General features: G+C 39.2%; 1 protein-coding gene across 1 annotated transcript in view; it reads right to left on the bottom strand.

Annotated features, from left to right (window-relative positions):
- The window catches only part of KDM3B (lysine demethylase 3B), a 69,791-nt gene that overhangs the window by 45,465 nt on the left and 10,594 nt on the right, over positions 1 to 13,732 (bottom strand). Inside the window, exon 2 of the mRNA XM_082006231.1 lies at positions 2,359 to 2,526. Within this exon, the coding sequence (XP_081862357.1) occupies positions 2,359 to 2,526 (168 nt within the window). The remainder of the gene's footprint in view (positions 1 to 2,358; positions 2,527 to 13,732) is intronic.

The following is a 13,732-nucleotide window of genomic DNA, read 5'->3' as shown; positions in this document are numbered from 1 at the left end:
TTTTTAATTAAAATTATTACTCATTATGTCTAAGCCAATAATTCTTGCAAGTGTGGCATATCACAAGAAGGAATTACAGTAAATTGGCTCCACTTCTCCGTTAGAATTTAAAGCAGAACTGAAAACACCTTTTGTGGTATTTGTTTTTTCACAGGTAAGCATCTTCTGATGCTCAGGTTAAAAAAAAAAGCTTCTGTTAATGGTTCAAACTATGCTACATATTTCAGGTACAGCCTCCTGAAAGGAGCATTTTTATTCCTGTACAGGAGTCAGGTATAAGTAATTTACAGACATATTAACAAAGGGGAGCTTTTTTTGCTACTGTTTTGTGCAAAACTGAAATTCATAACAGACGATATTCAAGCTGCAGGACAAATCACTAAAAATACCTAGCAGTATCAGAATCATAACCTTGTAACTTGCTGATGGAAGAGGAAGTTGCCAATCACTACAGTCTTTGAAACGTGTTATCTATCTCACACTTAAAAGATTTTAACACACAAGTATCGACAACACTTTTCCCTTAACAACTCTCATCAAGTTTGTTCATGCACCATTCTCCTGTGCACAAGAGTATGAATATAAAGTTTTACATAAACTGAGAAAATAAAATATTTCCTAAAAGTGAACAGGACTACAAGAAATAGACAATGAAGGATGAATACACATAAGTGATACATCTAAAAAAACAAACAAACAAACAAAAAACCAACCAAAAAAACCCAAACCAAAAAAAAAAAACCACACACCAAAAAAAAACCCCAAAAAACCAAAACCACCATCACCAACCCCCAAATACCATCCATTTTGTAATGCTAAGTAGTTGGCTTCCCAGAGTTGTCCACACTACACTCTGCTGCTTTGGCCAACTTCAGTCTGTATTCCCGTGCAGTTATTTGGGTAGGTCTCTAGTACTGAGCGAAAGCTTGACTGCTCACATGGCTGCCCCTGAGTGTACAGGGGATGGAAACATTTTTTCAGCAAGTTTACAGATATAGCTTGAGGTACACTGGAAATACTCCGGGGTCTTAGTGGACCCACATTTGCTTCTAACAGTCTTCTAACAGGTTCTGACACAACTCATTACACAATCAGTGTGCAAGTGTGCGGACTTCGGTAACACCTCCAAATCACTCAGATATCTTTGGAATCATGTGAAAGAAATTGATCATGCATAAACACAGTTTCCCAGATGAAATTAAACTGGAGTTCACTCTTGGAGACACATTGGAAACACACTGAAAGGAAACCTCCACCTATGGAAAAAACCACTTATACAGCCTCTCTGCTGTAAGGGCCTGGTTTTCTTTTGCCTTAAGACAAGTGCAATAACAAAACCCTCAGAGAAAGATGCAATGCTGAACTTGTTGCTTTGAGCCCAAGTATCAATTTAAAACACTAAATTCAAGTTCTACTAAGGTACAAGGTCCTTGACCGGAAAAAACATTTTACTGTGCCCATGAACAAAATGTAGTATTAAAAGGGAGAGAGTAGGATCACAAGCAGCTCAAGGACTGCAGGAAGAGTAAGAAACAAAAGGAGGACAAAATAATAAAAATTAGCATGAAAACGAGGGTAGGATTCTCACACATAATGATCTTTCCTCTTCCGAAGCCACTGAGAAGAAAGAAGGATGTAAGGAATGCTCTGCACTATATACTACTCATCAAGATGTTTGCAGAATGTGTATACTCAGATATGCTAGCTATAACATATTGGCTTTGGTCTCAAGTGTTATGACACGTAACTGCCACGTAAACAGCAATATGGATAACCACTTCAAGAAACAGGAGAAAATTTTGCATGTCATGTTAGTTAATGCTGACAATGACACTGAAAACAAATTTTTAGTTTAGATTAGGAGCGGCCAACTTATGGCTTATAGGTCAGACACAGCTCAGAGTCTATTCTCTTCCCCAGAGCGCCTTCAGGAATACCTATTAAAATGATGCAGCAACCTTTACCATACAGAGCTCTAGAGAGTCCATATAAGACTGAAAGGCTTATTCTGACAATTCAGAAGAGTCTAACACACTCAAAGTTCTAAAATAGGAAAAACGAATCTTTTCAGATATGTACCACATTTCTTCAGAGACCCACTGGTAAACAATACCTCATTTCTGTGAGGTAACAGGTTTCAATTTCTTATGCATGAACTGGAAGCATACTGCTGCTCAGATGCCTTTCCGAAGTTAACTCCCAGTTAACTGGTCTCCTATTTGCCATTTACAAAAATCCACACTGAAGCAATTTTTGGTACCTGCATAATGATGCCCTGTACGATTTCCAAGCTTTGTGTTTCATGGTAGAGTTGATGCAAAGCTCTGAGGATATGACAGCTTTTGGCCAAATACTCACCAGTGCAGGCCACTGTGCCAATGAGACTCGAGTCCCCTGAAGCATAACTGGATCATTTCGAGGTGCCCAAACCAATGATCCTTCCAGTAACAACACTATAACTTCTTCAGCATGGACTTTCACCCAGGCATGTTGCTTCCAGTTACAGCCATCAAATTCCACAAAGATCTGATAAGAAAAAAAAAAAAATTTGTATAAGGCATTTCAGCTCTTTCCAGACACCAAATAGAAAAAAAGAGATTCCTACAATCCTTACGGATAAGGAGACAGCAGCTTTAGTCAGAAAAATCAGGATAAGTATTGTAATGACAACACTTGAGAACATCACTCTACACAGCCATCAAACATTACAAAAGAAATGGGAATCAAATTCATAGCAATCACTAACTAAATGATTTATCCCCAAATACACACCCTGGCTCCAAATGCTGCATTTCCCCATACAAAATTAAAAATGTGAAAATTGTGCATCCCAAAATACAACTGATGACCCAATGCAAACTCCTTCACATCAGTATTTTTTTGAGTATTTAGACATTCTTACTTAGCACTTCAACAAGACAGCCTGAATCAGTATGGTTAACCGACATTCACAGAATTAAATCCTTCAGTCGGGAAAGTTTGTTTGTGAAATCCACTCTAAATCAGAAATGTTGTGTTGCCTTGTACAGTACTATACTCCCTGAACCAAATGCAAATATTTTGGACGGCATGAGATTATCCAGAAATATCTACTCACTAGATTTTTCATTACCTTATGTACAAGTGTGACAATATAAACCATACTACAATTCTAAATCACTGTTCTGAGACATCATCATCTTTTTTTTCATCACAAAGGACAAATATTAAAGCCATATGAAATTACATGGCAAGAAACAACAGGAACACGGGTTACAAGTCTCATTCCATGTCCTAACAACTAGGGCTATTAAATGTCAAAACACAGTCACATTCCAATCTTTCATCTACAGAACTTACATACTACACAAATATACTCAAATATGTCAGATGAATGGCAAGAAATTCCTAATCGGTTAAGAAACACCTTAAGCTGGACAGTCAATACAGAGTTTTGTAATAACTACAAGATCACCGAGAGTAACAGGGCACTAACAGGAGACAGACAGCTCTCTGCTTTACCAGTAATCCTTATCAAAAGGGCTATTAGAGACCACTCATACACTCTTCTTCCCCACTCCTCCCCCCCGATTCAAAAGCTCAAACTCCACAGGGAGCGAGGGAGAGAGAAAGAATATGAAGCAAGTCTCCTGATGAATTCTGGAACTTCATTACTGCTTAAGCATAAACTGCCCTGCAGATGTACCTTTCATAACATCCTTCCTTCAATTCAACAACTTTCAGCAATATAGTGGAAAGTGGACTGAACACCTTTTCGATTTCATTGGGCCTGCACTTTTCTTAATATTATATTTGTGCTACTTTGGCAGTAGAATGTGACATAAAGGGAGGACTACCACATAAGAATAACAAAATGAATTTGTTTATATGTACAGTATTAGTGATGTAATCATCTTGTTATGATTCTCTTATCATAAAGTTTACATGAAAAAAGGTTGTCAAAAAGAACTATTAGAATAATGCTGACTTTCGAACATATGCCTTTTTGCACGATATTTAAGAATCTGATGAAAAAGAGGGGAGATAAGTAACTACACAGACAGGACCTCTCACTAGCACATCCCCTTAAACTAGGTGGCAAGAATCACTAAGGGCAGACAAATTCAAACCAGCAATAAAGTGCAGCTTACTACTCCATCCCAAGTAAATAAAGATACCTATTAGGTTTATTTTTAATTTATTACTTCACACAAAACTTAAGTCAATTTACCTTGTAACACATGTGAAGTAAGACTATAAGAAAATTTCTTCCAGTCTTAACCTATAAGACACCTCACATTTCTATCAATCATTATAAACTGATGAAGTGGAACAGCTGTACTTTTAGCTGCAAATTTAACACATTACTCCCCAGTTTCAAAAAAAAAAAAGTAAAAGAGAAAAATACTACAAGAAATAGCCTGTGCTGAACTTCAAGGGTGTTCCACGTTTCTTTAAGAGGCTCACTAAATATTCCGACAAACACTGTGTACCTATCATATACAAAGCAGTAGCAATGCCATCTGTAACATCTTTGCAGATGTTATAGCAGGACCCCTCTCAATCACCCACCAAATATCTTAGGAGTCTGGGGAGCTCCCCACTGACTAGAACCTGGCCAACGTTATTCCAATTTACAAGAAGGGCATGAGGGAAGACTCAGGGAACTACAGACCTGTTAGTCTAACCTCAGTACCTGGAAAAATTATGCAAATCACACAGGGTGCTATTGAAAGACATTTAAAGGACAATTCAATCATAAGCCACAGTCAACATGGGTTCACAAAGGGAAAGTCCTGTTTAACTGACTTAATCTCCTTCTACAACAAGATCATCAACCTAGTGGATGAAGGCAAGGCAATAGGGGTAGTTTTTCTGGATTTTAGTACGGCTTTAGATACTATCCCTCAGCATCCTTCCAGACAAGTTGTCCAACTGCAAGATAAGTGGCTTCATGGTGCACTGGGTGATAAACTGGCTGACAGCAGGGCTCAAAGCGGTGTAGTGAATGGGGCTACATCTGGCTGGTGACTCGTCACCAGGCTGTTGCTCAGGGCTCAATCCTAAGGCCAGTGCTGTTCAACATTTTTATCAATGACCTGGGTGCAGGAGATTCCCGGTTTCAGCTGGGATGGAGTCAATTTTCTTCACAGAAGCTGGTGTGAGGCTATATTTTGGATTTGGAATGAGAAAATGTTGATAAAGTGCTGATGTTTTGAGTTGTTGCTGAGCAGTCAAGGACAGTCCAGCTTCTCATGCTGGCCTGCCAGTGAGGAGGCTGGAGGTGCACGGGAAGCTGGGAGGGGACACAGTCAGGACAGCTGACCCAGGCTGGCCAAAGTAATATACCATACCATATGACGTCATGCTCAGTATATAAGGCTGGGGCAAAGAAGGAGGAGAGGTTGGAGGGACATTCAGAGTTATGGCATCTGTCTTGCCAAGAAACCATTACGCATGATGGATCCCTGCCTTCCTGGAGGTGGCTGAACACCTTCCTCCCAATGGGAAGTAGTGAATGAGTTCCTTGTTTTGCTCTGCTTGCGCGTGCGGCTTTTGCTTTACCTATTAAACTGTTTTTATCTCAAATCATGAGATTTCTCACTTTTACTCTTCCGACTCTCTCCATTGTCCCACCGTGGGGGAGTGAGCGAGTGGCTGCGTGGTGCTTAGTTGCTGGCTGGGGTTCAACCACAACAAGGAGTTTAATGCACCATTAGCAAGTGTGTGGATGATACCAAACTGGCAGGTGCTGCTGACTCTCTCAAGGGACAAAAGGCCTTGCAGAGGGATATAAGCAGATTGGAGTATTGGGCAATCATCAGTAGCATGAAATGTAACAAGAACAAATGCCGGATTCTGCCCTGGGAAGGAATAATGCCAGACAAGTATAAACTGGGAGAGGAATGGCTGGAGAGCAGCCCTGCAGAAAGGGTTCTGCGGGTGCTGGTCGGCCGCAGGCTCAACAGGAGCCAGCAGTGTGTCCTGGCAGCCAAGCGGGCAAACCACATCCTGGGGTGCATCAAACAGCACGACCAGCTGGTCAAGAGATGGGATTATCCCACTGCATTCAGCACTGGTGTGGCCTCACCTTGAGTACTGCGTGCAGTTCTGGGCCCCTCAATTTAAAAAAGAAGTAAAGGTCCTCGAATGCATCCAGAGGGGGGCAAGAAAGCTGGTGACAGGTCTGGAAAAGATGTCCTGTGAGGAGTGGCTGAGGACTCTGGGTTTCTCTAGTTGGAGAAAAGGAGACTGAGGGGCAACCTCATGGCTCTCTACAGCTTCCTGAGGAGGGGATGTGGAGAGGGAGGTGCTGATCTCTTCTCCCTGGGATCCAGGGACAGGACGCATGGGAACGGTTCAAAGCTGCATTAGGGGAGGTTCTGACTGGACATTAGGAAGCATTTCTTCACCAAGAGGGTGTTCAAACACTGGAACAGGCTTCCTAGAGAGGTGGTCGATGCCCCATGGCTGTCAGTGTTTAAAGAGGCATTTGGACAGTGCTCATAATAACACGCTTTAACTTTTGGTCAGGCCTGAAATGGCCAGGCAGTTGGATTGGACAATCATTGTAGGTCCCTTCCAACTGAAATACTCTATTCCATCACTTTACTCAGAAACCAGACCTTATAGTTTTCCTTCCTAAAACCCCAGACCCACAAACTGGGTCAAAAGGAGAGAAAAGATAGCATTATCATACTAAGATCATCTCTCTCCCTTGCAAAACAGAAGTAGTCATGGCAAGTTTGTTTTACATGCTTTACGTTCAATATTCAGTTTTCTTCCATCTTTGTATCATCATCACAAGCAATGGAGTCCTGCCAAAATTTGACTTACAACCATTAAAAAAGGTGTTACTAATTCTAAGTCAATGCCCAACAGAGTATTTTCCTACACATAGATATGCAGGGCAGCTGTTGCAGATCCATGCAACACCATACATGATATTGTCAGTATTGTCAGTAGTTTCCAGCAGATCACACAGCAACAAAAAGGATGAAAGCCTCAATATAAACAGCTATGTTATCAGTTTCTATTCCAGAATCTGCAATAGAAATCACTTTGTGTACTGGGTGCGCGAGAAGCAGAAGCTGACTTGCACAGCACGCCAAGTGTTTGTGCATATACCGCTTTGTATTACTGCAGAAAATAACTACGGCATATTCATGGACTGATGCCCAATATGCTTAGATTCTATGAGAAAAACACTAAGGAAGTCCTGAAAGAGATGCCTAAAGCCACAAAAGCAAGGACAGATGAAACCAACTTGAGAGTGAATAAACATATTTCCTTCTGATATTTAAAGTGGTAAACAGAAATATTCTACCTTTGTTGAAAAGAACAGAAGCCTTAAGCAAAGTAGCTGCATTATAACTGAGAATTTCCTGGGTTTTTTCTCATCTTAATTTGAAAATTATGTAGTTCTGTGTCAAGAGGGAAATGTCTGTATGCTAAATCCCTATCTTTTCAGAATAAACTACCTCTCAAATGTATCAATGGCTCTACAATTCATAGGGTCACATCTACCAACAATACCTTCTGCTGATCCTCCTAACTCTGCTCACAATCAGTTTAGATAAACCATTGATAAGAACAGCAATGGTGCTTTGTTAATACCAATGCTTTTGAACAGCATTATTTGAACAGTATTGATGATGGCAACGAGATATGCAATTAATGCAGGTATGTCTGTATCACATAAAAAAATGGTGCTGCTTAAACAAAAATGCACATGCAGGATTTCCCAAGTTCTCCTACGGGGAAAAATGTTTTCCCTAAGCAGTATCTAATTGCAAACAATGAAGACTTGTCTTTTGGTGTGGGTTGTTTTTTTTTTTTTTTAATCTACAAAACCTTTTTTCCCCCCCCAATACAGAAAACAGGGAGTGCATACACACCTGCAATTCTCACCTTCCCCCCCTTTTTTTTTGCCTGTCCCAATAAAAAGTGACACTAGAAAGCAGAGCTGTTGATCTGCTTTATTTGATATACAAAGGCAGCCTGAAGCCTTTTTCCCAGAAGACACATTCTTGTCTAGCTACTACTCTAACATTCAGGCCTTAATACACTAGAGAGAACTATAGTCTGGTTCAAATGTAATTTCCCCTGAAGTTTTCCAACATCTGTTCCACTATAAAAGCAGCACAATAGGAAGACCATGCTGCAGGTAAGACAGATACATCGGTCTTTTTCATCACGTGACACACAGGCTCTAAGTATGATTTAGACCAGAAAAAATACTGCAGCTTATTGCATTAGAATTTGCACAAAGGTCTAATGTAGATGCCATCTATGAAAAACAAAATCTTTACATTTTAGGGTTTTAAGTATTATGAAAAGCAGAAGATGACAAAAAAATCCAAGTTCAAAAATATCCCTTAAAATGGTCTTAAATTTTACCTAGTTTTGAAAGGAAGGATGATCCATCAGTTGCTAGAGAGTAGCCAGAGACTCAGGTTCAATTCCCTGTTTCATCAGAGGCTTCCTGCATGACCTTGGTCAAGTCATTTAATCTCACTGGCTGAGTTTCCCCATCTGTAAATTGGAATAATAGTACTTATGCCCAGAAAGGAGGCACTGGTAGGAATCTGTTGCAGACTACCAAGTAAAACTGAGTAACAAGTTGGTCCATGACCTCTTTCTTACTCATGATGTAGAACGAACTCCACTGTCAACATATGGGAAAGAAGGGAAGGTAGATACAGAGAGTTCAGCTTGGGAGACACACCTGAGATCTTATGCAACTAGTATCACCATTAAATGAGAATTAAAAATTAAGCTACAGTAGTTTTCTAATAGTTTTCTAATGCAATTAAAGTATTATTTTGGAATCCATTATGTGAGACAAATGATGTACACACCGAATCTTAGAAACTTTTAGCTTCCAAGCCAGTAATCATGCTTCAAACTATTTATTACAAGCAAAGGCAAAAAAAATCTGTTCTGAAATATCTATACACACACACACACACGGTGTTTTACTGCAGCTGATTCCCAAAGCCAGGAAAATTAGGAAAAAAAACCTAAGGAGAAAAATCATCCTCCAAAATAATTTGTATCGAGCCAGACAAAAAGTAGATTTCATCATATAACCAAGAAACCACCATTATTAGGCAGAATAATTATGCTTAAAGGCTTATACTATTAAGACTATGTATTTAGTGAAGACACTAAATACATTGTTAAAATTAGAATATACACACAGTTTTTCTACTTCCTTGGCACTTTGCTTATAATGCATAATGATAATTAAGCAAAACAATTAAAAACACTTTTGACACGATCTAGGGCAGAAATAGCATTAAAACAGCAGGAGCTACAGAAGTCATAACTGTACTAAAGCCATTACTTTATGGCATAGCAAGCTGCTAATAAATGCCCACAAATATTTATCATAAGTGTTTCTGTTTTGCTATTGAAGATGAACATTGGTATCATGTGAGTCAACACTTAATGTGCACAGTAATCTACAACAGTAGATTTTTAACAATTTCTAATAAAGATGAACATGTTTATGGATCAGTGGGTTCCAGGTAACAGCAACTTTTTTTCTGCAAGAGTTTAACAAAATACCTGCCTTCATGTACTTTAGACTATTTTTTAAAACTTTTCTTTCAACAATTTTAATAGTTAAGGAGCCAGTTATAAAAAATGGCAAGGAATTAATCTGATTACTAGCCTCAGTACAGTTCTGGCCAAAATAGGGAGGATAGCATGAAAATGAAAACAAAACTATAAAAATGACAGGTCTATCTCAAATCTGATTTGATAAAATTATCATTTTGTTGAATAATCAACCTTTTCTTATCTTTTTTTACTTCCATAAACTATTGGTGTCACACCGTAATGAATACATGCAAGAGATGAGTTAAACACATAAAAAACCATGAACTTAATGGATCTCAAACACTGAAAAAGAGTATTTCATGTGAATTTCAAGAGACATTGGTATTTGGTCCAATGTTACTTAGTTTTGATGCATCAATGACCTGGAAACACATTACCAATGATAAAGCTGGCAGCCTATTTAAAAATTTCCAAAGGAAATAACAAGGATGACCATGCAGTCCTACCTCACTTTTCCTGGTAGGCTGATGCCATCACAAAATACATTTTTAGCACTGCCAGTCAGAAATTGGTAACCTATTTCTTTCCTATAAGATGGTGGACATACAGTCAGAACAAAGCATTGCATCCTGAGAAGCAATGCATCTGGTGCATTTAACAGATGTGAGCAATTCACTTTCTTTTTTTAATGAACAGCTTTTTTTGCAAAATATAGTTTTTATAATCTTCAGCTGCATACAACACAAATAACAATCTTGCCTCACTTCACTATTGAAGCCAAAAGCCCCAAAAATATGAAAAAGCTTTCTTAATCCATTGCTACAAAGAAAGAGCAGTAACTTTCCCATATAAAATTTACTTAAATACATTCACGGGTAGAAACAGGTTAGATACTTAAAGGCCCTGTCATCCCCTGCTTGAAGAAAGATTACCAGGTCTTCCAGGTAGAGAAATACAGGTCTCACACCTTGAATTTACACTTTGGAACACTTCTGTATAACATTTCACACCAGGAAAAGATAGCCTATATGCTGAGCACAAAAATACACTATTCTCTGATAAAATGGAAGTATTTGACTGAGGGTCTTCATAGGAATCTGTTCTAGTTACAAAAATGAAAGTGTTTGAGAACAGTCATTGAACATTGCACCTGACACCAGGATTGCAAAGTTCAGCAGAAAGATCACATGCTGGAAAGCTCTGCAAGCACACTTGAAGACAGAATTCAAAATTATTTTCAGAAACTAGAGAAACTGCCTCAGATCAGAGGACAACACAATCATAAAATAAGCACAAGGTGCTAAACAAAGGCAGTCACTACTAGTGACAAGACAGGCATCGGTTTTACAGAAAAAAAAAAGTGAGTGGATTATAATGGATCATGAGGTGGTATACATTAGCTATCTTATGCTGTTTCAAAAAATGATAGATACATAAACAGGTGTATAGTGCACAATATACCTGAAGTGATTGTCTCTACTCAGCCTCAGTAAGTCCTCTGTTAAAATACTTAGGACCAGTTTGGGTCAGAACAAAAGGAGACAGCAGAAGAAAGCAAACAAGAACAATCAAAGGTCTAGAAAATGCAGACTTCAGAGTGGTTAAATTAGGTTGCTTTATCAAGAAAAAAGAAGACTGAAAGGGGAATTAATAGCATGTTCTTTGTTAAAAGCTTGCCAAAAAGAGAATAAATAATCCGATTTGATCTGTCCACTATAGAGGTGAGAAAATAATGGGATTAAGATTCCTGTCCACTATAGAGGTGAGAAAATATTGGGATTAAGATTCAACTAGAAATACCTGGGTAAGAAAATTTTCTTGAATGACAGATTGCAAGAAGAGAAGCAATGAAGAGACTATGCAGGGACATTGTCAAGACCTCTATACAGTAGAGATGGAAAAAAAACAGGCTACAGAAACATGACAGGAATGGCACTGGTAGAATTAATGATGGTTTGATGCAACAGGATGGAATGACAACAGAGATGGGGGCAGGACATACTATTATTCAAAGGTGATCACTTACACGAATAAGAGTGAAAAGGGACAGAATACAATAGGACACGGAGAATCAAATCAGTGTTGGACACCTTTCTGGAACACTCTTTATACAAGAAAGTTGTTGTTACCTATACAGCAATTATTAGTTGTATAGACATTTCAAACAATCACCGAATCAAAATAGCTTCCTAGATTTAAATCTCTCTTGGCTGGCATTATGATTATTACATTTAAAGTCTGAACAATGGTCTGACACCACAGTAACGTACGGCAAACTCTACAGTAAAAATTAGATCTTAAAGTACCCAAATATAGCATATCTGAAAAATATGAGTTTGTTTATGCTGCTCATTTAACACTACAACGATGATAAAGTTTCCCTCTCTGTTTGGTTGGGGTTTTTTGTTTTGTTTTGTTTGGGTTTTTTTACACTTTAGTTTAACACAGGAGGAAAAGGAAGGAGGAAATTTCAAGATTAATAAGTAACAGAATTATAGGGTGAATTAGGAGCAACTGCAAAACAAGAACACCGTAGTTAAATTCTGTAATTATCCTAAGACCCCAGACAGTTCCAGGCAAACCACAGTTTAATAAGCTCTTTAAAAGATGACAACAAAACAAAAACAACAACGACAAACCAAACCACCACCCCTCCCCAATGTATTTCAGCAAAAATAGTAGAGAAAACTATTCCTGAAAATTCTGGTCTTCCAGTACCTCTTTATGTGGCTCAAAAAGGTATGTATTTAGATGAGTTGGGTTAAGTTGGTAGGAAAGAAGGAATGACAAAGTGCCAAAACAAACAGAACCCACCACAGCACTTTACCAGTATCCCATTTCTTTTAGTATTACAGCATTTCCAGCTTGAGCACCACTACTGACCCTGATGCTGGCCCATGGACAACAATGGACAACAGGACAATGTCAAGGAACGTGAATATCACAGCTCTGAATCAGTGCTAGAAACTACACACAAACCACAAAATGCAAGGGAAGAAGTCTCATCTTCAGAAAGGCCCTACCCCATTCCATACCAAGTTCAGTTCACAGTCCTTTTAGAGCACATTGAAACTGACACACTCCTGATGGTAATGAAAATGAGCAACACTGAGCCCTGTACTGCCAGCCCTGTCCGTGCCTCTGTGACACGGAAACAGTCCACAACCTTCATTATCACAGGTATGAATAAGAGCGCAATCTAGTTTGGCCTCAATCCATGCTACCTCATCCTTGTAACAAGACACTACTCTAACCTGATGTACAATTTTGTTTACAACACAAGGTGAAGTACAAGCAGATTTACATTGAACCTGGAACTCCAAAGACTTCACTTAAAACAATTCAAATGCAAAAGGCAGATTGAGGGTGGCCTCAATACTTCTGCCCCCTCCCCATGAGATTTAGTCACCATGCAAACCAGATCATTAGTCGAAGCAAAGTAGTTGTCCAAAATTACAGAAGTCTTCAAGGGGCATAGTGCTTTATTCTCTTGATACACAGGAAGTAACAAATACGTGTATTTACAATTCTGTATGCAAAGTATCTTGAAGATGTTACTTTCAAAGCAGCACTTTGAGAAAATGATGAAGGTTCTTTGCAGTCAGTTTATGTAGTTAACGTGTTTTAGAAATTTAGATGGGTAAAAACCCTTAGATCAGCTTAGACGAAGATCCTGTCACACTCTAGCAGCTTGCTGTTACTGAAAGCACCAGGACATTGCCTCACCACTGTCACTACACTGTCCCATTGTTTCCCCGTGAACAAGCAACCCAGCTGACTCCATGGTGTGTACATTTAGGGAACACAGAATCATAGAATAGTTTGGGTTGGAAGGGACTTTTAAAGGTCATCTAGTCCAATCCCCACTGCAATAAGCGGGGACATCATCAACCAGATCAGGTTGCTCAGAGCCCTGTCATGTTCCCAGGGATGGGGCATCTACACCTCTCTGGGAAACCTGTGCCAGGGCTTCACCACCCTCATTGTGAAAAATTCCTTCCTTCTACCTAGTCTCAGTCTATCCTCTTTTAGTTTAAAACCATTAACCCTTGTCCTGTCGCAACGGACCCTGCTAAAACGTCTGTCCCCATCTTTCTTATAGGCCCCCTTTAAGCCCTGGCAGGCTGCAATAAGGTCGCCCCGGAGCCTTCTCTTCTCCAGGCTGAACAAACCCAAATCTCTCAGC

Source organism: Phaethon aethereus (genome assembly GCF_964289735.1).
Source record: "Phaethon aethereus genome assembly, chromosome: 14".
Lineage (NCBI taxonomy): Eukaryota > Metazoa > Chordata > Aves > Phaethontiformes > Phaethontidae > Phaethon > Phaethon aethereus.
This window is presented reverse-complemented; position numbering and strand designations above follow the sequence as displayed.